The 22,827-nt window shown below is 42.6% G+C and overlaps 1 protein-coding gene and 1 long non-coding RNA gene across 2 annotated transcripts; one reads left to right on the forward strand and one right to left on the reverse strand.

Annotated features, from left to right (window-relative positions):
• Nucleotides 1-282: 282 nt before the first annotated feature.
• LOC139577219 (tetraspanin-10-like) lies at nt 283-1,311 on the forward strand (the record flags this gene model as incomplete). The annotated part of the gene is made up of 1 exon (XM_071404520.1): nt 283-1,311. A coding segment is annotated over one exon (480 nt), but the record flags the coding sequence as incomplete, so codon positions are not given.
• A 398-nt stretch (nt 1,312-1,709) lies between these two features.
• LOC139571238 (uncharacterized) lies at nt 1,710-21,179 on the reverse strand. Its single transcript, XR_011674259.1, has 2 exons — nt 21,127-21,179; nt 1,710-3,856 (listed from the first exon to the last, which is right to left on the reverse strand). It is a non-coding gene; the product is annotated as an uncharacterized lncRNA (long non-coding RNA).
• Nucleotides 21,180-22,827: the final 1,648 nt, after the last annotated feature.

The raw sequence follows: 22,827 nt of genomic DNA on the forward strand, positions 1-22,827 counted from the left end.
ATGCAATTTTTTACTTGGATGAGGAGACCCGTTCTGTAGGCTAAACCTAAAGACAATGACCACTACAGACTGAACTTGATGAGTTGTTTTTGTCTCAGTGAAATCTCATTGTTTATTGTCTGTCCTGTTTCCTCTTTGAAGACAGACTCAGATAGAGAGTTGTCAGGAGTCCTTCAGGGGACTGATGAGAGCAGCACAGAAGAACAGGCTCCAGAACCAGGACCAAATGATGGACCAGGGAACCAGGGTAGAACCAGGGAGGTAAAACCCAGAGCCTGTAGCAGGCCCTTCTCCCTGAGAGACTGCCTTCTCAAGTACCTCCTGTTCTTCAGCAACCTCATCTTCACGGTGCTAGGCCTGGTGGTCCTGGCCCTGGGACTGTGGGGCCTCATCAACAAGGAATCCTTCGCTCAGGAGAAAATAGGACAGATCAACACTGACCCCATGCTGGTGTTTGTGATACTGGGCTTGGTGCTGTCTACCCTCTGCCTGTCAGGCTGTGTGGGGGCTCTGAGAGAGAACTGCTGCCTGCTCCAGGTCTTCTCAGCCACCGTGCTGGTCCTGGTAGCAGCCCAGGTCCTAGCGGCCATCGTGGCATACAGCCTGCAGGGTCAGATAGAGGGATACCTGAGGTCAGGTATGCTGGCTGCCATGGTGCGTTACCAGGATGACCTGGACTTGAGGTTCATCACAGATGAGATCCAGATAGGACTGCAGTGCTGCGGGGCCGACAACTACAGAGACTGGGAGGTCAACATGTGAGTGACATGTGACTGACCAGACCATTGACATGATGACTTGTGATGACATGTCCATCTCCATGTGTGTTATAGAAATAAGGCTGTCGGTGCCCATTTAGAGCAGAAGGCATCTTCAGTCAGTTGTTTGTTGTAACTGAATCAATGAGTACACAGATTATGATGGGGATGGATTATTAGTATAACAATTCATATAACAAAGGCAGATTTATTTTCTCCAAAACTGTCACGCCCTGACCATAGTTTGCGTTGTATGTTTCTGTTTTGTTTGGTCAGGGTGTGATATGAGTGGGCATTCTATGTTGTATGTCTAGTTTGTCTGTTTCTATGTGTTTGGCCTGATATGGTTCTCAATCAGAGGCAGGTGTTAGTCGTTGTCTCTGATTGGGAGCCATATTTAGGTAGCCTGTTTTGTATTGTGGGTTGTGGGTGATTGTTCCTGTTACTGTGTTCCTGTGTTTACGTTACGGGACTGTTTCGTCTTCGTTTATTTTGTCGGTTTATTGTTTTTTGTTCGTTGTTTAAAGTATTCTATTAAAATGGATAATCATCACGTTGCATTTTTGTCCTCCTCTCTTTCGCCCGACGAAGAACGTTACAAAAACAATATCTCCAACTTTATTCTGAGTTTGTTCCAACGAATCCATTGCTGCTGATAGTTGTGTAAAAACCCACATGCTCCTCCCATTATCAAACACCTTAATAAAGCCCGTAACCTGAGCCAAGCTAAGTTCCTTGTCATCACAGCCGATACAGCTGCTCCCAGTCACCGCTCCACCACACAGACAGACATGCACAGTCAGGCATCTACAAAACACACCTTCAGCACTCAATTGAACATGGACATAACATATCAAATTGGCGCTTGAGAGTGAGTAGGAAAATAGTATCTACAGTATAGAAAAGCACAGGCAGCATAAATTAACAGTATGCAATACATGTAAGAGAGAATTGTTGTTCATTGATACATTATTGTAATACTACAATAGGGACTTATATAATACATGATAATGTCTGAGAGATTAGGAACCCTAGGTACTGTAGAACTATACTCTGGAAAAGAAGGATCAGACATTTATACAGCAGGTACTGGTAGTTGGGAAAAGAAGGATCAGACATTTATACAGCAGGTACTGGTAGTTGGGAAAAGAAGGATCAGACATTTATACAGCAGGTACTGGTAGTTGGGTAAAGAAGGATCAGACATTTATACAGCAGGTACTGGTAGTTGGGAAAAGAAGGATCCGACATTTATACAGCAGGTACTGGTAGTTGGGAAAAGAAGGATCAGACATTTATACAGCAGGTACTGGTAGTTGGGAAAAGAAGGATCAGACATTTATACAGCAGGTACTGGTAGTTGGGAAAAGAAGGATCAGACATTTATACAGCAGGTACTGGTAGTTGGGAAAAGAAGGATCAGACATTTATACAGCAGGTACTGGTAGTTGGGTAAAGAAGGATCAGACATTTATACAGCAGGTACTGGTAGTTGGGAAAAGCACTAGAATCCCTGAGTGAGTGAAGTGTCAATAGTTTAACTTGGCAGAAAATCACAAACAACTGTTAGAAATAAATCCCACAGGAGGAAGAACGAGTGGGAGATATCACAATACACTAAAGGGAGAGGGCAGTAGACTGGCTAGTGTGTTAGTGAAACACTCCAATGTATTGGCTAGTGTATTAGTGAAACACTACAATGTACTGGCTAGTTTATTAAAGGAACAGGACAATGTATTGGCTAGTGTGTTAGTGGAACACTACAATGTATTGGCTAGTGTGTTAGTGGAACACTACAATGTACTGGCTAGTGTGCTAGAGGTACACTACAATGTATTAGCTGGTGTGTTAGTGGAATCAAATCAAATCAAATTTATTTATATAGCCCTTCTTACATCAGCTGCTATCTCAAAGTGCTATACAGAAACCCAGTCTAAAACCCCAAACAGCAAGCAATGCAGATGTAGAAGCACGGTGGCTAGGAAAAACTCCCTAGAAAGGCCAAAACCTAGGAAGAAACCTAGAGAGGAACCAGGCTATGAGGGGTGGCCAGTCCTCTTCTGGCTGTGCCGGGTGGAGATCATAACAGAACATGGCCAAGATGATCAAATGTTCATAAATGACCAGCATGGTCAAATAATAATAATCACAGTAGTTGTTGAGGGTGCAACAGGTCAGCACCTCAGGAGTAAATGTCAGTTGGCTTTTCATAGCCGATCATTGAGAGTATCTCTACCGCTCCTGCTGTCTCTAGAGAGTTGAAAACAGCAGGTCTGGGACAGGTAGCACGTCCGGTGAACAGGTCAGGGTTCAATAGCCGCAGGCAGAACAGTTGAAACTGGAGCAGCAGCATGGCCAGGTGGACTGGAGACAGCAAGGAGTCATCATGCCAGGTAGTCCTGAGGCATGGTCCTAGGGCACAGGTCCTCCGAGAGAGAAAGAAAGAAAGAGAGAAAGAGAGAATTAGGGAGAGCATACTTAAATTCACACAGGACACCGGATTAGACAGGATAAATACTCCAGATATAACAGACTGACCCTAGCCCCCCGACACATAAACTACTGCAGGATAAATACTGGAGGCTGAGACAGGAGGGGTCAGGAGACACTGTGGCCCCATCCGATGATACCCCCAGACAGGGCCAAACAGGAACACTACAATGTATTGGCTAGTGTGTTAGAGGAACACTAGAATGTACTGGCTAGTGTGTTAGACGAACACTACAATGTATTGGCTAGTGTGTTAGTGGAACAGGACAATGTAATTTTCAGAGAGACTAATGTGAAATAGAGACACCAAACATGTCTACCATGATATCAGAGATGGTACGTGTCCACTTTGGATTCAAGAGACCACAACAATACAAACCAACAGTCAGGCAGCCTCCAAAATATACTGTTGTTGTTGTCTGACTCTGATCTGTCCAAATTCTGCTGTGATTTGATCCAGTTGCTACGGAAACTCCCTCTCTAATTGTAGCTGATGACAGACAGAGAGGATTGTGGCTGTTGTAGTACTCAGATGATTCTGTACTGTGCCAGCTCATGCAGCTCCAGGTGATTGTAAGCCTCCCAGGGGCAGATCTGTTCCCAAGAAGCTGAAATGGAAATTGGGTTTTTATTTTAGAAATAAGACCTGGATCAATCTGCAACGTGTTAAAATCTAAAGGTGATTTCCGAGTGAGCCGACATATGCAGCGTTTACCGTGAATGCGGTCTCCGCGAACTCTGTAACGTGAATATACCACAACACTCCAGTGATACGGATTGAATGTAGTCTCCGTGAACTCTGTAACGTGAATATACCACAACACTCCAGTGATACGGATTGAATGTAGTCTCCGTGAACTCTGTAACGTGAATATACCACAACACTCCAGTGATACGGATTGAATGTAGTCTCCGTGAACTCTGTAACGTGAATATACCACAACACTCCAGTGATACGGATTGAATGTAGTCTCCGTGAACTCTGTAACGTGAATATACCACGACACTCCAGTGATACGGATTGAATGTAGTCTCCGTGAACTCTGTAACGTGAATATACCACAACACTCCAGTGATACGGATTGAATGTAGTCTCCGTGAACTCTGTAACGTGAATATACCACAACACTCCAGTGATACGGATTGAATGTAGTCTCCGTGAACTCTGTAACGTGAATATACCACAACACTCCAGTGATACGGATTGAATGTAGTCTCCGTGAACTCTGTAACGTGAATATACCACAACACTCCAGTGATATGGATTGAATGTAGTCTCCGTGAACTCTGTAACGTGAATATACCACAACACTCCAGTGATACGGATTGAATGTAGTCTCCGTGAACTCTGTAACGTGAATATACCACAACACTCCAGTGATACGGATTGAATGTAGTCTCCGTGAACTCTGTAACGTGAATATACCACGACACTCCAGTGATACGGATTGAATGTAGTCTCCGTGAACTCTGTAACGTGAATATACCACAACACTCCAGTGATACGGATTGAATGTAGTCTCCGTGAACTCTGTAACGTGAATATACCACAACACTCCAGTGATACGGATTGAATGTAGTCTCCGTGAACTCTGTAACGTGAATATACCACAACACTCCAGTGATACGGATTGAATGTAGTCTCCGTGAACTCTGTAACGTGAATATACCACAACACTCCAGTGATACGGATTGAATGTAGTCTCCGTGAACTCTGTAACGTGAATATACCACAACACTCCAGTGACACGGATTGAATGTAGTCTCCGTGAACTCTGTAACGTGAATATACCACAACACTCCAGTGACACGGATTGAATGTAGTCTCTGTGAACTCTGTAACGTGAATATACCACAACACTTCAGTGATACGGATTGAATGTAATCTCTGTGAACTCTGTAACGTGAATATACCACAACACTTCAGTGATACGGATTGAATGTAATCTCTGTGAACTCTGTAACGTGAATATACCACAACACTTCAGTGATACGGATTGAATGTAATCTCTGTGAACTCTGTAACGTGAATATACCACAACACTTCAGTGATACGGATTGAATGTAATCTCTGTGAACTCTGTAACGTGAATATACCACAACACTTCAGTGATACGGATTGAATGTAATCTCTGTGAACTCTGTAACGTGAATATACCACAACACTTCAGTGATACGGATTGAATGTAATCTCTGTGAACTCTGTAACGTGAATATACCACAACACTTCAGTGATACGGATTGAATGTAATCTCTGTGAACTCTGTAACGTGAATATACCACAACACTTCAGTGATACGGATTGAATGCAGCCCTAAGTATTGTTATTGAATGTCAGACAGACCTAATTTTTTATTTTATTTTATTAGATCACTGTTATATCTATGGATGGAAACATACAGAATAATTGAATAATGCACAGTATCCTGGGAACCGAATTGAATAATCTCTCAGTTTCACTATAGTTTAACTCAGTGATTGGAGTGAAACTAGAGAGTGGAACAGAGCAGTGTTCAGTTAGGATTCAGTTAGGATTCATTTAGGATTCAGTTAGGATTCAGTTAGGATTCAGTTAGGATTTCAATGTGTATTCCACGGGAACCATGTTGGAAACAAGTTGAATCTCTTTAATGTGAGAGTCCCTTCTTGTATTGTTCTTAAAGAAAGGAAGCTGTAATAGTCTAGAATTTAATTTTTCATTTATTTCACCTTTATTTAACCAGGTAGGCTAGTTGAGAACAAGTTCTCATTTACAACTGCGACCTGGCCAAGATAAAGCAAAGCAGTGTGACACAGACAACAACACAGAGTTACACATGGAATAAACAATTAACAAGCCAATAACACAATAAACAAGTCAATGACACAGTAGAAAAAAAAGAAAGTCTATATACAGTGTGTGCAAAAGGCATGAGGAGGTAAGGCAATAAATAGGCCATAGTAGCGAAAAATTACAATTTAGCAGATTAATAACTTCTTGCAACTATAGGGGGTGCTGTTCCGCATTAGCATATTTGGGTCTCCAAATTAAACTGCCTCGTGCTAAATTCTTGATCGTACAATATGCATATTATTGTTATTATTGGATAGAAAACACTTTGTAGTTTCTATAGAAGTTGGAATTTTGTCTCTGAGTGGTACAGAACAATATCTACAGCACTTTTCATGACAGGGGTCAGATTTCAGAAATTTTTACCCCTGATCTGGAGTCTGTTTTTAAGGCGACAGTGAATGCTATGAAGAAACCGACACTGCCTACGTCTTCCTCTGGGTGTCTGTACGTCATCACGTTTTGAATGGAATCGATTGCACAATCACAGCCATTATAAAACCACAAAATGTATAGGGACCTCCCTTTCTCGTCGCGCGCCTGAAGCGTGAAGGACATCGGACTTGCCTCATTCCAAATCGTTGTCTAACCAGCAATATTTCTCCGGTCATGTTTTCAGTCGTTATAGTTGTTAAAAACATCATAATGTAGTTAATTTGAACCGTTTTATAGCAATTTATATCCGTTTAGTGCGATTCTGAGGAATTTATTTGTCGTGCACTTTTTAGCTTTGGAAACGTTTCGGGGTGTCGGTCGTTGGTGGTGGACATTTCGAAGGACAGAGGACATCTATCGACCAAAAGACGTTTATAACATAGAAAGGATACATTGCCCAAGAATCTGATGGAAGAACAGCTCAAAGTAAGCAATATTTAATATGATAAATCGTTGTTCTGTCGAAATATTTTAAACGCATATTTCGCCATTTTGTTTGGTATAGCTTCACTTGGCGAACCCTGTATTGAAAAGTAAGGATAATTTTAAAAATGTAAATCAGCGGTTGCATTAAGAACTAATTTGTCTTTCGATTCCTGTCAACCCTGTATTTTTTAGTCAAGTATATGATTAGCTTTCGATTAAACTAGATCACTCTGAAAGCTGACGTTCCTCATTTTGAGGCTTGAGTTGTGACTATTTCCATTGTATAACCACGGTTTTGTATGGCTAAATATGCACCTTTTCGAACAAACTGTATATGTATGTTGTAAAATGATGTTACAGGAGTGTCATCGGAAGAATTCTGAGAAGGTTAGTGAAAAAATTAATATATTTTGGCGGTGATTACGTTATAGCGCTCTTTGGCTGGAATCGATGCTCTGGTAACGTTTTCACATGTGGTATGCTAACTTATCGATTTATTGTGTTTTCGCTGTAAAACGCTTAGAAAATCTGAAATATTGTCTGGAATCACAAGATCTGGGTCTTTCCATTGCTATGCTTTGTCTATTCTTATGAAATGTTTTATTAAGAGTAAATTGGTCATACACGTTGCTCTCTATAGTAATTCTAGTCGTCTTGTGATGGTTGGTGCAATTGTAAACTGTGATTTCTACCTGAAATATGCACTTTTTTCTAACAAAAACTATCCTATACCATGAATATGTTATCAGACTGTCATCTGAAGAGGTTTTTTCTTGGTTAGTGGCTATCAATATCTTAGTTGAGCCGAATTGGTGATAGCACCTGAAGGAGTAAGAAACTGATGGAGTTAGAATAGTGGTGTATTTTGCTAACGTGTTTAGCTAATAGATTTACATATTTTGTCTTCCCTGTAAAACATTTTAAAAATCTGAAATGGTGGCTTTATTCACAAGATCTGTATCTTTCATCTGGTGTCTTGGACTTGTGATTTAATGATATTTAGATGCTACTATCTACTTGTGAAGCTATGCTAGCTATGCTAATCAGTGTGTGGGGGGGTGGGGGGTGCTCCCGGACCCGGGGTAGAGGCTCGTTAGAGGTTAACACTGGAGTGATAAATGAGTAGATGATGATGTGCAAGTAGAGATACTGGTGTGCAAAAGAGGAGAAAAGTAAATAAAAACAGTATCGGGATGAGGTAGGTAGATTGGGTGGGCTATTTACAGATGGACTATGTACAGCTGCAGCAATCGGTTAGCTGCTCAGATAGCAGATGTTTAAAGTTGGTGAGGGAAATAAAAGTCTCCAGCTTCAGCAATTTTTGCAATTCGTTGGCAGAATGTGTCTGCCAACAGAGAGATATTTTACCAGTAACAAGACCATCCATTCCAGGAATATCATCTCCAAACCTGATGTAAACAATCACTTTGTTATTATGGAACATTATTAGGACGACCAGATCATCAACTGTAAACTATCTAAATGGTGTCACTGTTAGGATTGTATGGCTGAACATGAAAAGGAAGGTTTCCTGTATTGTATCACACTGTATGGTCTAATCATTATTTCTCCACCAGTGGTGGTTAGTGGGCAGAGATATCAGAGGACCGGCTCATTGTAGAGGCTGGAATGGAATTAATGCAACGGTATCAGACATAGATACCATGTGTTCGATGTGTTTGATATCTTTCTATCCATTCCATTTCAGTCATTACATTGAGCCTATACCCACCAGCCTCCTCTGTTCTCTACCTACAAAAGCAGTGAGTACCACTTGCTGAACTTGTATATAAATTAAATAAATAGTGTGCAGGTTGGCATTTATTGTCATGAATCTTGCCCTGGAGGCAGCTCTGCAGAGTCGTCAGTAGCTGGCACAGCCACTTAAAATCTGATTTTAAACCTAACCATAACCCTAACCTTAACCCTAACCCTTCATTTAATCATTTGGAATTAATGATTGAAAACTGAAATCTTATTTTCACTTTTGCTGTGTTTGACTGACAACTAAGATAAGACACCACATGTTGTAATTAAAATGTCAAGTCAAGGCGTAATTCTGTGATTACTAAAATATGGTACAACATGTTGTAATTTAAATGTCAAGCCATGGCGTAATTCTGTTGCTGCAGTTACCCCGCGGGTTGGCGTATTATTTGGAGATTGGGTTGATTAAACAATGGTTAGGTTTATTTATATTATAATATTATTGTTAAAATGGCTTTTCTTTGCTCCTAAACATGCAACTCAGTGAACCTTTCATTACTTATCCTACCATGCCCTTTCTCTGCAAGCCGTTGACCTTGTGTCCAAAAGCAGAGCAAACAACATGTAAGTTTGCCTTACTCAATCACTGACCGTAGATCCCAATGAAGTGCCAGGATCGATTCCAGAGTCATTGTTAATCACATAACACACCACCACTTACCATAAATCAAAATGAATGCCTAAACTGAAGTTTAACCTTTTCCCAAAATGTAACCCTTATCTTAACCACTCGAAATGAATGCCTAAACTGAAGTTTAACCCTCTCCCAAAATGTAACCCTTAACTTAACCACTCGAAATGAATGCCTAAACTGAAGTTTAACCCTCTCCCAAAATGTAAACATTTAGATTTTTTTGCTTAAATTTAAGTTTTATTTTCACTTTTGCTGCGTTTGACTGACAGCTAAGATAAGGCACCACATGTTGTAATTAAAATGTCAAGCCATGGCGTAATTCTCTTGCTGCAGTTACCCCGTGGGTTGGCGTATTATTTGGAGATTGGGTTGATTGATCAATGGTTAGGTTTATTTATATTATAATATTATTGTTAAAATGGCTTTTCTTTGCTCCTAAACATGCAACTCGGTGAACCTTTCATTACTTATCCTACCATGCCCTTTCTCTGCAAGCCGTTGACCTTGTGTCCAAAAGCAGAGCAAACAACACGTAAGTTTGCCTTACTCAATCACTGACCGTAGATCCCAATGAAGTGCCAGGGTCGATCCCAGGGTCACTGTTAATCCTTACGTGTCGAATGACGCACCCGTGTGTTGATCTATTTAACATAATAAACACATCCCCATAAAAATCAGTCTCTTTAAGGCTAGGGCTGATTTCAAGGTTTTACTGCCAACCAACAAAGCATTACAAGGGCTTGCTCCTACCTATCTTTCCGATTTGATCCTGCCGTACATACCTACACGTTGCTACGGTCACAAGACGCAGGCCTCCTTACTGTCCTTAGAATTTCTAAGCAAACAGCTGGAGGCAGGGCTTTCTCCTATAGAGCTCCATTTTTATGGAATTTTTATTTATTTATTTTATTTCACCTTTATTTAACCAGGTAGGCTAGTTGAGAACAAGTTTTAATTTGCAACTGCGACCTGTCCAAGATAAAGCATAGTAATTCGACACATACAACACAGAGTTACACATGGAATAAACAAAACATACAGTCATTAATACAGTAGAACAAAAGAAAACAAAAAGTATATATACAGTGAGTGCAAATGAGGTAAGATAAGGGGGTTAAGGCAATAAATAGACCACAGTGGCAAAGTAATTACAATATAGCAATTAAACACTGGAATGGTAGGTGTGCAGAAGATGAATGTGCAAGTAGAGATACTGGGGTGCAAAGGAGCAAGAAAAATAAATAAAATACAGTATGGGGATGAGGTAGGTAGATAGATGGGCTTTTAACAGATGGGCTATGTACAGGTGCAGTGATCTGTGAGCTGCTCTGACAGCTGGTGCTTAAAGCTAGTGAGGGAGATATAAGTCTCCAGCTTCAGAGATTTTTGCACTTCGTTCCAGTCATTGGCAGCAGAGAACTGGAAGGAAAGACGACCAAAGGAGGAATTGGCTTAGGGTGACCAGTGAGATATACCTGCTGGAGCGCATGCTACGAGTGGGTGCTGCCATGGTGACCAGTGAGCTGAGATAAGGCGGGGCTTTACCTAGCAGAGACTTGTAGATAACCTGTAGCCACTGGGTTTGGCAACGAGTATGAAGCGAGGGCCAACCAATGAGAGCGTACAGGTCGCAGTGGTGGGTAGTGTATGGGGATTTGGTGACAAAACGGATGGCACTGTGATAGACTGCATCCAATTTGTTGAGTAGAGTGTTGGAGGCTATTTTATAGATGCCATCACCGAAGTCGAGGATCGGTAGGATGGTCAGTTTTACGAGGGTATGTTTGGCAGCATGAGTAAAGGATGCTTTGTTGGAATATAGGAAGCCGATTCTAGATTAAATTTTGGATTGGAGATGCTTAATGTGAGTCTGGAAGGAGAGTTTACAGTCTAACCAGACCCCTAGGTATTTGTAGTTGTCCACGTATTCAAAGTCAGAGCCGTCCAGAGTAGTGATGCTGGACGGGCAAGCAGGTGCGGGCAGTGATCGATTGAATAGCATGTATTTAGTTTTACTTGCGTTTAAGAGCAGTTGGAGGCCACGGAAGGAGAGTTGTATGGCTATGACGCTCGTCTGGAGGTTAGTTAACACAGTGTCCAAAGAGGGGCCAGAAGTATACAGAATGGTGTCGTCTGCGTAGAGGTGGATCAGAGAATCACCAGCAGCAAGAGCAACATCATTGATGTACAGAGAAGAGAGTCAGCCCGAGAATTGACCCCTGTGGCACCCCCATAGAGACTGCCAGAGGTCCGGACAACAGGCCCTCCGATTTGACACACTGAACTCTATCAGAGAAGTAGTTGGTAAACCAGGCGAGGCAGTCATTTGAGAAACCAAGGCTGTCGAGTCTGCCAATAAGAATGTGGTGATTGACAGAGTCAAAAGCCTTGGTCAGGTCGATGAATACGGCTGCACAGTAATGTCTCTTATCGATGGCGGTTAGGATGTCGTTTAGGACCTTGAGCGTGGCTGAGGTGCACCCATGACCAGCTCTGAAACCAGATTGCATAGCGGAGAAGGTGCGTTGGGATTCGAAATGGTCGGTAATCTGTTTGTTAACTTGGCTTTCGAAGACCTTAGAAAGACAGGGTAGGATAGATATAGGTCTGTAGCAGTTTGGGTCTAGAGTGTCACCCCCTTTGAAGAGGGGGATGACCGCGGCAGCTTTCCAATCTTTGGGAATCTCAGACGATACGAAAGAGAGGTTGAACAGGCTAGTAATAGGGGTTGCAACAATTTCGGCAGATCATTTTAGAAAGAGAGGGTCCAGATTGTCTAGCCCGGCTGATTTGTAGGGGTCCAGATTTTGCAGCTCTTTCAGAACATCAGCTATCTGGATTTGGGTGAAAGAGAAATGGTGGGGGCTTTGGCGGGTTGCTGTGGGGGGTGCCGGGCAGTTGATCGGGGTAGGGGTAGCCAGGTGGAAAGCATGGCCAGCCGTGGAGAAATGCTTATTGAAATTCTCAATTATAGTGGATTTATCGGTGGTAACAGTGTTTCCTAGCCTCAGAGAAGTGGGCAGCTGGGAGGAGGTGCTTTTAATCTCCATAGACTTTACAGTGTCCCAGAACTTTTTTGAGTTAGTACTACAGGATGCAAATTTCTGTTTGAAAAAGCTAGCCTTAGCTTTCCTAACTGCCTGTGTGTATTTGTTCCTAACTTCCCTGAAAAGTTGCATATCACAGGGGCTATTCAATGCTAATGCAGAACACCACAGGATGTTTTTGTGCTGGTCAAGGGCAGTCAGGTCTGGAGTGAACCAAGGACTATATCTATTCCTAGTTCAAAATTTTATGAATGGGGCATGCTTATATAAAAACATCCTAAAGGTTGATTGCAGACATGTTTTGACTTGTTTCTACGACCTGTAACGGAACTTTTTGAGTTTTTGTCATGGTGGAAATGGTCACGCCTCATGAAGATGGATTACTGGGCTGAACACGCTAACAACAAGTGGCTAAATGATGGGCTTTATGGAACTTTATGGAACAAATCAGTCATTTATTGTCAAACTGGGATTCCTGGGAGTGCCACCTGATGAAGATCATTAAAGGTAAGTGATATTTTATATTATTTATAGTGTTTTTTCTAACTAATGTTGACTCCAAGATGGCGGAATTGTCTAATTGTTTATATGCAGGTACTGAGCGCCGTTCTCAGATTATGCTTTTTCCATAAAGTTTTTTAGAAATTTGACACAGCAGTGGCATAGAGTCTATCTTTAATTCTGTGAATAACACTTGCATCTTTTATCAATGTTTATTATGAGTATTTCTGCAATATCACCAGATGTTTTGGAATCAAAACATTACTGCACGTAACGCGCCAATGTAAATTGAGATTTTTGTATATAAATATGCACATTATCGAACAAAACATACATGTATTGTGTAACATGATGTCCTATGAGTGTCATCTGATGAAGATCATCAAAGGTTAGTGATTAATTGTATCTATATTTCTGCTTTTTGTGACTGCTATCTTTGGCTGGAAAACGGCTGTGTGTTGTTTTGACTTGACTATGAGCTAACATAATCATATGTTGTGCTTTCGCTGTAAATCATTTTTGAAATCGGACACCATGGGTAGATTAACAAGATGTTTATCTTTCATTTGCTGTATTGGACTTGTTAATGTGTGAAAGTTACATATTTCCCAAAAATATTTTTGAATTTCGCGCGCTGCCTTTTCAGCGGAATGTTGTCGTGGGGTTCCGCTAGCGGAACGCTTGCCCTAGACAGGTTAAGATGGTGAGGAAGGCACTTTTAAAGAATAGCCAGGCATCATCTACTGACGGGATGAGGTCAATATCATTCCAGGATACCCCGGCCAGGTCAATTAGAAAGGCCTGCTCGCAGAAGTGTTTTAGGGAGCGTTTGACAATGATGAGGGGTGGTCGTTTGGTTGCAGACCCATTACAGATACAGGCAATGCAGGCAATGAGGCAGTGATTGCTGAGATCTTGATTGAAAACAGCAGTGGTGTATTTAGAGGGCGAGTTAGTTAGGATGATATCTATGAGGGTGCCCGTGTTTACAGATTTGGGGTTGTACCTGGTAGGTTCCTTGATCATTTGTGTGAGAATGAGGGCATCAAGCTTAGATTGTAGGATGACCGGGGTGTTAAGCATGTCTCAGTTTAGGTCACCTAGTAGCACGAGCTCAGAAGATAGATGGGGGGAAATCAATTCACATATAGTATCGAGGGCACAGCTGGGGGCAGAGGGTGGTCTATAGCAAGTGGCAACAGTGAGAGACTTGTTTCTGGAAAGGTGTAGTAGAAGCTTGAATTGTTTGGGTACAGACTTGGATAGTAATACAGAACTCTGCAGGCTATCTTTGCAGTAGATTGCAACACTGCCCCCTTTGGCAGTTCTATCTTGGTGGAAAATGTTGTAGTTAGCGATGGAGATTTCAGGGTTTTTGGTGGTTTCCTAAGCCAGGATTTAGACATGGCTAAGACATCCGGGTTGGCAGAGTGTGCTAAAGCAGTGAGTAAAACAAACTTAAGGAGTAGGCTTCTAATGTTAACATGCATGAAACCAAGGCTTTTACGGTTACAGAAGTTAACAAATGAGAGCACCTGGGGAGTGGGAGTGGAGCTAGGCACTGCAGGACCTGGATTAACCTCTACATCACCAGAGGAACAGAGGAGAAGTAGGATAAGGGTACGGCTAAAGGCTATACGAACTGACCGTCTAGCACGTTCGGAACAGAGAGTAAAAGGAGCAGGTTTCTGGGCACGATAGCATAGATTCAAGGCATAGTGTACAGACAAAGGAAAGGTAGGATGTGAGTACATTGGAGGTAAACATGAGTAATGATGAGAGAGATATAGTCTCTAGAGACGTTTAAACCAGGTGATGTGTGCAAGCTAGAAGTTAGCAGACCGGGGCTAGCAAGCTAGCAGTTAGCAGACCGGGGCAAGCAAGCTAGCAGTTAGCAGATCGGGGAAAGCAAGCTATCAGTTAGCAGACCAGGGCAAGCAAGATAGCAGTTAGCAGACTGGGGCAAGCTAGCAGTTAGCAGACTGGCGAAAGCTAGCAGTTAGCAGACTGGGGCAACCAAGCTAGCAGTTAGCAGACCGGGGCTAGCAAGTTAGCAGAAGGGCCTTTGGGGGACGTCGCGATGGAGGTAAGTCTGTTATTGCCTCTTCGTGCGGTGACATCGATAGACCACTCGTGGATTAGTAGGGTTCCAAGTAGCTCTAGGTAGCTAGCAGGCCGCGGTTAGCAGAATGGGCCTTCAGCGGACGTCGCGCCTGAGGGGCCTGTTGGAATTCTCGGGCAGATTATGTCGGTATTCCAGTCATAGAGGATCGGCGGGGTTCCGTGCCCCGTACCGGCAGTAGAAGGGGTCCGGATATTGTAGCCCAGGAGTGGGCTTTGGTGGTAGCAAAGGAGCCCAAGATGGGCTAGCTCCAGGTTAATTGGTGTTTGCTCCGGGATGGAATTGCTAGCCAGGAGTAGTCACCCGGGATTGCGGTTAGCTAGTTGCTTAGATCCAGATGAAAATGTTCAGATTTTGCGGTAGGAATCCGGGGATATGGAGAGAAAAAAATAGGTCCGTTATGCTCTGGTTTGAGTCACGTAGTACGAACTGGCGAGAGCTTTCCAAGCTAAAGGTTAGCTGATGACCACGAGCAGTGGTTTCCTGACTGATAGCTGGTAGGTGGTTAGCTGATGACCACGAGCAGGGGTTTCCTGACTGATAGCTGGTAGGTGGTTAGCTAGCTAGCATTAGTTGAGGGATTCCAGATCCGAAGTAAATAGAAATACAGATCCATGCCACATTGGGTGAGGTGGGTTGCAGGAGAGTATTTAGAAGTTGAGGTTTAGGAAAATATTTTTAAAAGATATGCGAAGAAAAATATATAAAAAGATATATACAAGGGACACGACAGGACTAAGACAAAGACGTCTGACTGCTACGCCATCTTGGATTTTTTGGTCTGCCTACCCATGTGAGGTCTGCCTACCTTTTTGAATGGTCTGCCTACCCATGAGAGAGACGCAGACTCGGTTTCAATCTTTAAGTCTCTATTGAAGACTCATCTCTTCAGTGGGTCCTATGATTGAGTGTAGTCTGGCCCAGGAGTCTGAAGGTGAATGAAAAGGCACTGGAGCAACGAACCACGCTTGCTCTCTCTGCCTGGCCGGTTCCCCTCTCTCCACTGGGATTCTCTGCCTCTAACCCTATTACAGGGGCTGAGTCACTGGCTTACTGGTGCTCTTCCATGCTGTCCCTAGTAAGGGTCCCTAGTAAGGGTGCGTCACTTGAGTGACACCATAATTTGCAAATAAATTCATTAAAAATCCTACAATGTGATTTTCAGGATTTTTTCCCTCATTTTGTCTGTCATAGTTGAAGTGTACCTATGATGAAAATTACAGGCCTCTCTCATCTTTTTAAGTGGGAGAACTTGCACAATTGGTGGCTGACTAAATACTTTTTTGCCCCACTGTACATGTCATTAGTTTTGCTCTAGAACGCCCACAGGCCTCACAAGACTCGTCTGAAGGTCCCCCGGTACCAGTTAAAAGAATGTATGGAAGTATACAGTACCAGTTGTCGTGTCAGGACTTTCATTAAATGTGAAGACTTATTTATATCAAATCAGTTACCTAGGTTTAATTATTACGTAATTAAACTAATCATGTAAACATTAATTAACTAGGAATTCGGAGCACCACGGAAAATGTTGAGATTTACAGCGTTATAATTTCCCGAATATACTCTTCAGAAATTGTAATATCTGATCAATTACAGTCTTCTTTTAATGATGATTAATTGTTACCTTCGTTAGTCTCATTCCAAACGTCGCAAACCCTTGGATATCTGCACGAACCATAGCATAAATTATAAATTATGAATCAGCGATATACAAATTGGCTTAATTATTTATTTACTAACTAACTAATCAAATCACAGAAATACATGAAAACTCACACAACTAGTTCATACATGTAGTATTACATGATACAAAGAAAAAGTCCCTAGTGGATGAAACCGAAATGACGGCTTGGTAGACAAAAGAAAGGGGGTGTGGACCGCTCAAGACCGGGAAACGTATAGCTGATAACTACACTCATAGAAATTGCTAATACTTTACACGAACGACCGCTCATTCAAAAAGAAACTGCAATTTACATATTTACGAGTTTATGTCTCACTGTCTCTCTCTGTGGTCGCCGGTCCATCTGCTGGAGAGAGTCGTCAGAAAAGCCTCTGGTTTGTACACCAGAGATCAAAGTCGTAGGTTGTAAGAATGGATATTTCTGAGTACCATTCAGAAATCTTCTTATAATTGGATGCGTTTACCAGACTAAAGTATTTAAACAGCTGCTTATCTTACACCGTGGTTTGCTTGGTCTAATGTAAATTTTGGGAAGAAGGAGCGGTTCCATGATGCCTAATGTAATGTCTGGCCTCACGGGGGCCTCATTGACTAGTTAAAACTTTTATATGAAGAACAATTCTCATTTAGAAGGCTAACATCACATTACATCTTTTCACAAATAGTTTAATATTTACTCATTCATTTTATCCCACATTTAGATGTAAACCTGACAGCTGGGAAATGTACACGTTAAATTAAGAGATATAGTTATGTGTGTTTCCTGTCCTTCATGAGATCACCAAATGAAACACACTCGACATGACTGTCCCTTAAGTGTCCATTGACCATTCCCACATTCTCAAAAATATAAATATTGTTTATTTCTCCCATTTTGGGGATTAGGAGTTTTGAACAAAGAGAAGCTCTTTGTTCTGGTAGACTGTCTCCCTCAATGCTGCATGGCAGATTCTACCAGGTATTTTTAACCGTTGTAAACCTGATGTGGGAGAGAGAGAGGGGGGGGGGGGCAGCAGCAACATCAACAACAACCGCCAGACCAGAAACCATGACATGCCTGGAATTCAGCAGTGAAATTCTCCAGAGAGGTATAGGCTTGTGCAGAGAGGCATAGGCTTTGTGCCGTCTGACCTGAACTGCCTGGTGAAACCCACAGGTCCACAGGAATCATTTTCAGTTTCAAGACCCCCCAGTTACTAGAACAGTTTTGGTCAAAGTTCAGAAATTGCAAAGATTCAGCCCTGTTTAAAAAACGCAGAGCATACCCCTTTACCAACAGAGAATCCAAGGTAGTTACAGTACAGCTTCAAATTGAATGCATCCAGGGCTATAACATCCAAGTGTTGTTAACTTCTTGCTGACTGGGGGGCAGTATTGAGTAGCTTGGATGAATAAGGTGCCCAGAGTAAACTGCCTGCTACTCAGCCATAAAAGCTAGAATATGCATATAATTAGTATATTTGGATAGAAATCACTGAAGTTTCTAAAACTGTTTGAATGATGTCTGTGAGTATAACAGAACTCATATGGCAGGCAAAAACCTGGGAAAAATCCAACCAGGAAGTGGGAAATCTAAGGTTTGTAGTTTTTCAACTCATTGCCATTCCAATATACAGTGTCTGTGGGGTCATTTTGCACTTCCCAAGGCTTCCACTAGATGTCAACAGTCTTTAGAACCTTGTTTGACGCTTCTACTGTGAAGGGGGGCCGAATGAGAGGGGATTGAGCCAGGTGTCTGGCAGATTGCCATGAGCTCGTGATGCGCGTTCATGTGAGAGTTACCTCGCGTTCCATTGCTTTTCTACAGACAAAGGAATTCTCCGGTTAGAACATTATTGAAGATTTATGATAAAAACATCCTAAAGATTGATTCTATACTTCGTTTGACATGTTTCTACGACCTGTAATATAACTTTTTGGACTTTTCGTCCGACCTTTCGGCTGGACTTGCACGTGCGTTTGGATTTGTTTACCAAACGCCCTAACAAAAGGAGGTATTTGGACATAAATTATGAACTGTATCGAACAAATCAAACATTTATTGTGGAACTGGGATTCCTGGGAGTGCATTCTGATGAAGATCATCAAAGGTAAGTGAATATTTATAATGCTATTTCTGACTAATGTTGACTCCACAACATGGCGGATATCTCTTTGGCTGTTTTGGTCTCTGAGCTCTGTACTCAGATTATTGCATGGTATGCTTTTTCAGTTTTTTTTAAATCTGACATAGCGGTTGCATTAAGGAGAAGTTTATCTAAAGTTCCATGTATAATAGTTGTAATTTTCATCAATGTTTATTATGAGTATTTCTGTAAATTGATGTGGCTCTCTGCAAAATCACCGCATGTTTTGGAACTACTGAACATAACACGCCAATGTAAAATGAGATTTTTGGATATAAATATGCACTTTATCTAATAAAAAATACATGTATTGTGTAACATGAAGTCCTATGAGTGTCATCTGATGAAGATCATCAAAGGTTAGTGATTAATTTTATCTCTATTTCTGCTTTTTGTGACTCCTCTCTTTGGCTGGAAAAATGGCTGTGTTTTTCTGTGACTTGGTGGTGACCTAACATAATCGTTTGTGGTGCTTTCGCTGTAAAACCTTTTTTAAATCAGACACTGTGGCTGGATTAACGAGAATTTTATCTTTAAAATGTGGTAAAATACTTGTATGCTTGAGGAATTTTAATTATGAGATTTTTGTTGTTTTGAATTTGGCGCCCTGCACTTTCACTGGCTGTTGACGGGGTGGGACGCTACCGTCCCACATTTCCCAGATAGGCTAAGCAGGTTCACCACCCTCAAGTCAGCAGCTAAGAGGGTCCTGGACAAAGATAACGTCAGTACTGGTGTACGAAAATGGCCGATCCAGGTAAGACCAGACCCATTCAGAGTGAGCGGAGTCCAACACCACCCCAACACCATCACACTGGGAAACAACAGGCTTCGTCCATTACTAGAGCATGCGCAAACTTTGCAGGAACTGCAGCCAACTGGGCCGTCTGGCCACAGTTTGCACAGCCATCATCTGCAAGATCTGTAAAGATAACAATCCCACCTTAGACTGAGCCTCCACATGACCCTGCAACCTGTGCAGAAAAGGGGTCCCCTTCTTCAGAACCTGCCCCAGTTCCTGCCGGCAGGGCAAGGGTCAATGCCACCTACCCCAACCCCACTAATCCAAATCCTAACCCAACCAACCCCTCACCCCCTCCACCAGACAACAACGAAGACCCAGTACCAGTCCCAGAACCAGACCCAGACCTTCCATCAGGCACAACCCAAGATGTCTCTTGAAACAGTCCCCACCCCTGCCAGCCCCTCCACATCTGCTCCCCCAACAAATCCCTTCCTAGACACCTCCATCCCACTCCAAAGCCCTCGTCAAAGGGGAGCTGGTTTCGATAGAGGCCATACAACCGGAAGACACCCTCGCCTCACAACTCCTGTACTCAGATGACGACAACTCCAACTGGATAAAACTTACTTAACGGGAAAGACCACCACCAGACCAACAAGAGACCAGAGCAGAAGACCACCCCAGAACCCGAACTCCAATGCTAGCAAACAAACTTGACTAGGCTACTACATGATACTCAAAAAAACATTTGAGGTAACAGACAATGACACATGGATGGACAGTGACACATTCAATACCACATTGCACTCTCTTGCCTGCATCTAGCTGATCTAGTGTGTAATAATTAGTCCAACAGTTGCAAAAGAGAGTTTCTATTGGACAAATGCAGGTATGTTTATCCCCGTTTCGTTCCATTTGCTTCATTTTAAGAAATGTTTTTCAACAGAATCGGCGGAATGAATACACCCCTGATCATGCGTAAACACAGTTCACTTTCATAGCAGCCACGTTGTATTCCTTCTCACATCTATGCGCTCTCCTACTCTCACATTTTCCCTTCGCTTGTGGACTTCAATAGGCAACACATCAGCTGTATCTGACCAGGTGAGAAAAAGTTTCCAAGCCAAACCATATCATAACCGCTACACACACAGTCTACATTGTTTTCACCATATTAGCTAAAGTAACGTCATAGTGCATAGCCCGTCTGTAAATATCCCACCCAATCTACCTACTTCATCCCCATATTATTTTTATTTACTTTTCTACTCATTTGCACACCAGTATTTCTACTTGCACATCATCATCCGCTCATCTATCACTCCAGTGTTAACTTGCTAAATTGTAACTACTTCGCTACTATGGCCTTTTTTTTTGCCTTACCTCCTCACGCCATTTGCACACACTGTATATAGACTTTCCTTTTTTTATATTGTGTTATTGACTGTACACTTGTTTATTCCATGTGTAACTCTGTGTTGTTGTTTGTGTCGCACTGCTTTGCTTTATCTTGGCTAGGTCGCAGTTGTAAATGAGAACTTGTTCTCAACTAGCTTACCTGGTTAAATATAGGTGAAATAAAATAAACAAAAATAAATAGTCAACATAGCTAATAACAACATGTCAGTTTATGCTGCATTATGCTGCAAGACTTCTGATTTGTTGGAGGACAAACTTCGGGAGTTGTCTTAATTATTGTGTAAGTCTATGGAAGGGGTGAGAACCATGAGCCTCCTAGGTTTTGTATTGAAGTCAACGTACCCAGAGGAGGACAGAAGCTAGCTGTTCTCCAGTTACACCATGGTGCTACCCTACAGAGTGCTGTTGACTTTCATTGTAAAACAGTGTATTTGAATCAATTATTTGGTGACGTGAATATATTTAGTATAGTTTTATCTAAAAAGGAAAACTTTTTAAATGTTTTACAATAAATATATGTAATGAATTTCACTGAGGAGGATGGTCCTCCCCTTCCTCCTCTGAGGAGCCTCTACTGGTAACCTGTGAACAGAACCACCCAACAACACAAATTACCCTCACTAAAATATGCAACAAAATGATCAACCCCAGGTGGGCCAGGTGGGTCTGGGCCCTGTATGTTCCCCTCCGTCTTCCAGCCTCCTGCCTCCTAACCTTGCCGTCACATCGCTCGTCCTCCAGCACCAGCCCAGGCCAATGGACATTCCCACCACCACCACCACCGCCACCTCCCTTCTCCCTTTTCCTCTCTCGCCCCCTTCCTTCCTCTATAGCAATCCTTCTCACAGAACCAGAACCGGACCAGAACCGGGAACAAGTCACCACACCAGAAGAGGCACGGAAGAAGGACCAAAGATCTAGACCTACGTCCGGAGCGAGCAAGCCACAGGGGAGTACCATCCCTGACCTCTGGGTGTTTCTGCTTGCTTCTCAGTTTGTCCTTCCTCCCCTCTGTAGATCCAACACCCGCACCTAACTCAGTCCCAGCACCAGACCACAAGACGAGGCATGGAGTAGGGACCCAGAGCGAGCAGGCCACAGGGGAGTACCACTTTTGACCTCTGGGCCTGGGGATCCCTTGTGTTTCGGCTTGCTCCTCAGGTTGTCCTTCCTTCCTTCTACAGACCCAGATCCCGAACGAGCACCTGTAGCAGCCCCAGTTTCTGGTTCATGGTTCCGGGTTTATTTTTCACAGTCCCAAGTGCCAGCACTAGACCCATAGCCCTTGTTTGTAAACAAAGTTAGCAGCAGTCAAGAGGGCTGTTCACGGCCATCTTCCTCCAGAGAGCAAACAAACTTCACTACTTAGGTTTGTGTCGTTAAAAGACATTGTTCAGCTCCATGCATCGGCTTGATGATTGTCGGGTACAGCAGTAAAGCATGGTAGCCAAAGCCCCTCACCCGGTTCATGATCGAGCAGCAGGGTCGCCGATGCTTGTAGGTATGATCACTGGAGTCGACTGCAAACCAGACAGTGAGACCAGCCATCTCCACAGGGGATTTCCTTGCTTCCACAATAATCTTGTCTATGTGAAGCATTGGCATTTCACAATGAGGACTCTGGGATTAGCAAGTGATTGTGTCGGCTGGCCGATCCTGTGTACCCTCATTGTCTGTATTGGCTGTCCAGCCAGGGACAGTTTTTTCTAATCTTTCTCTCAGGTTGATCACGTATACATTATCTATTTATGTCCTCGAGCATCATTTTGCGTAAAATTGATTTGTTTCGCCTTTATTTGCACCGTCAGAATGGTATGTAACGTCCTCGGTATGCTGTGAT

The sequence above is a fragment of the Salvelinus alpinus genome, chromosome 1 (genome assembly GCF_045679555.1).
Source record: "Salvelinus alpinus chromosome 1, SLU_Salpinus.1, whole genome shotgun sequence".
In the NCBI taxonomy this organism is placed as follows: Eukaryota; Metazoa; Chordata; class Actinopteri; order Salmoniformes; family Salmonidae; genus Salvelinus; species Salvelinus alpinus.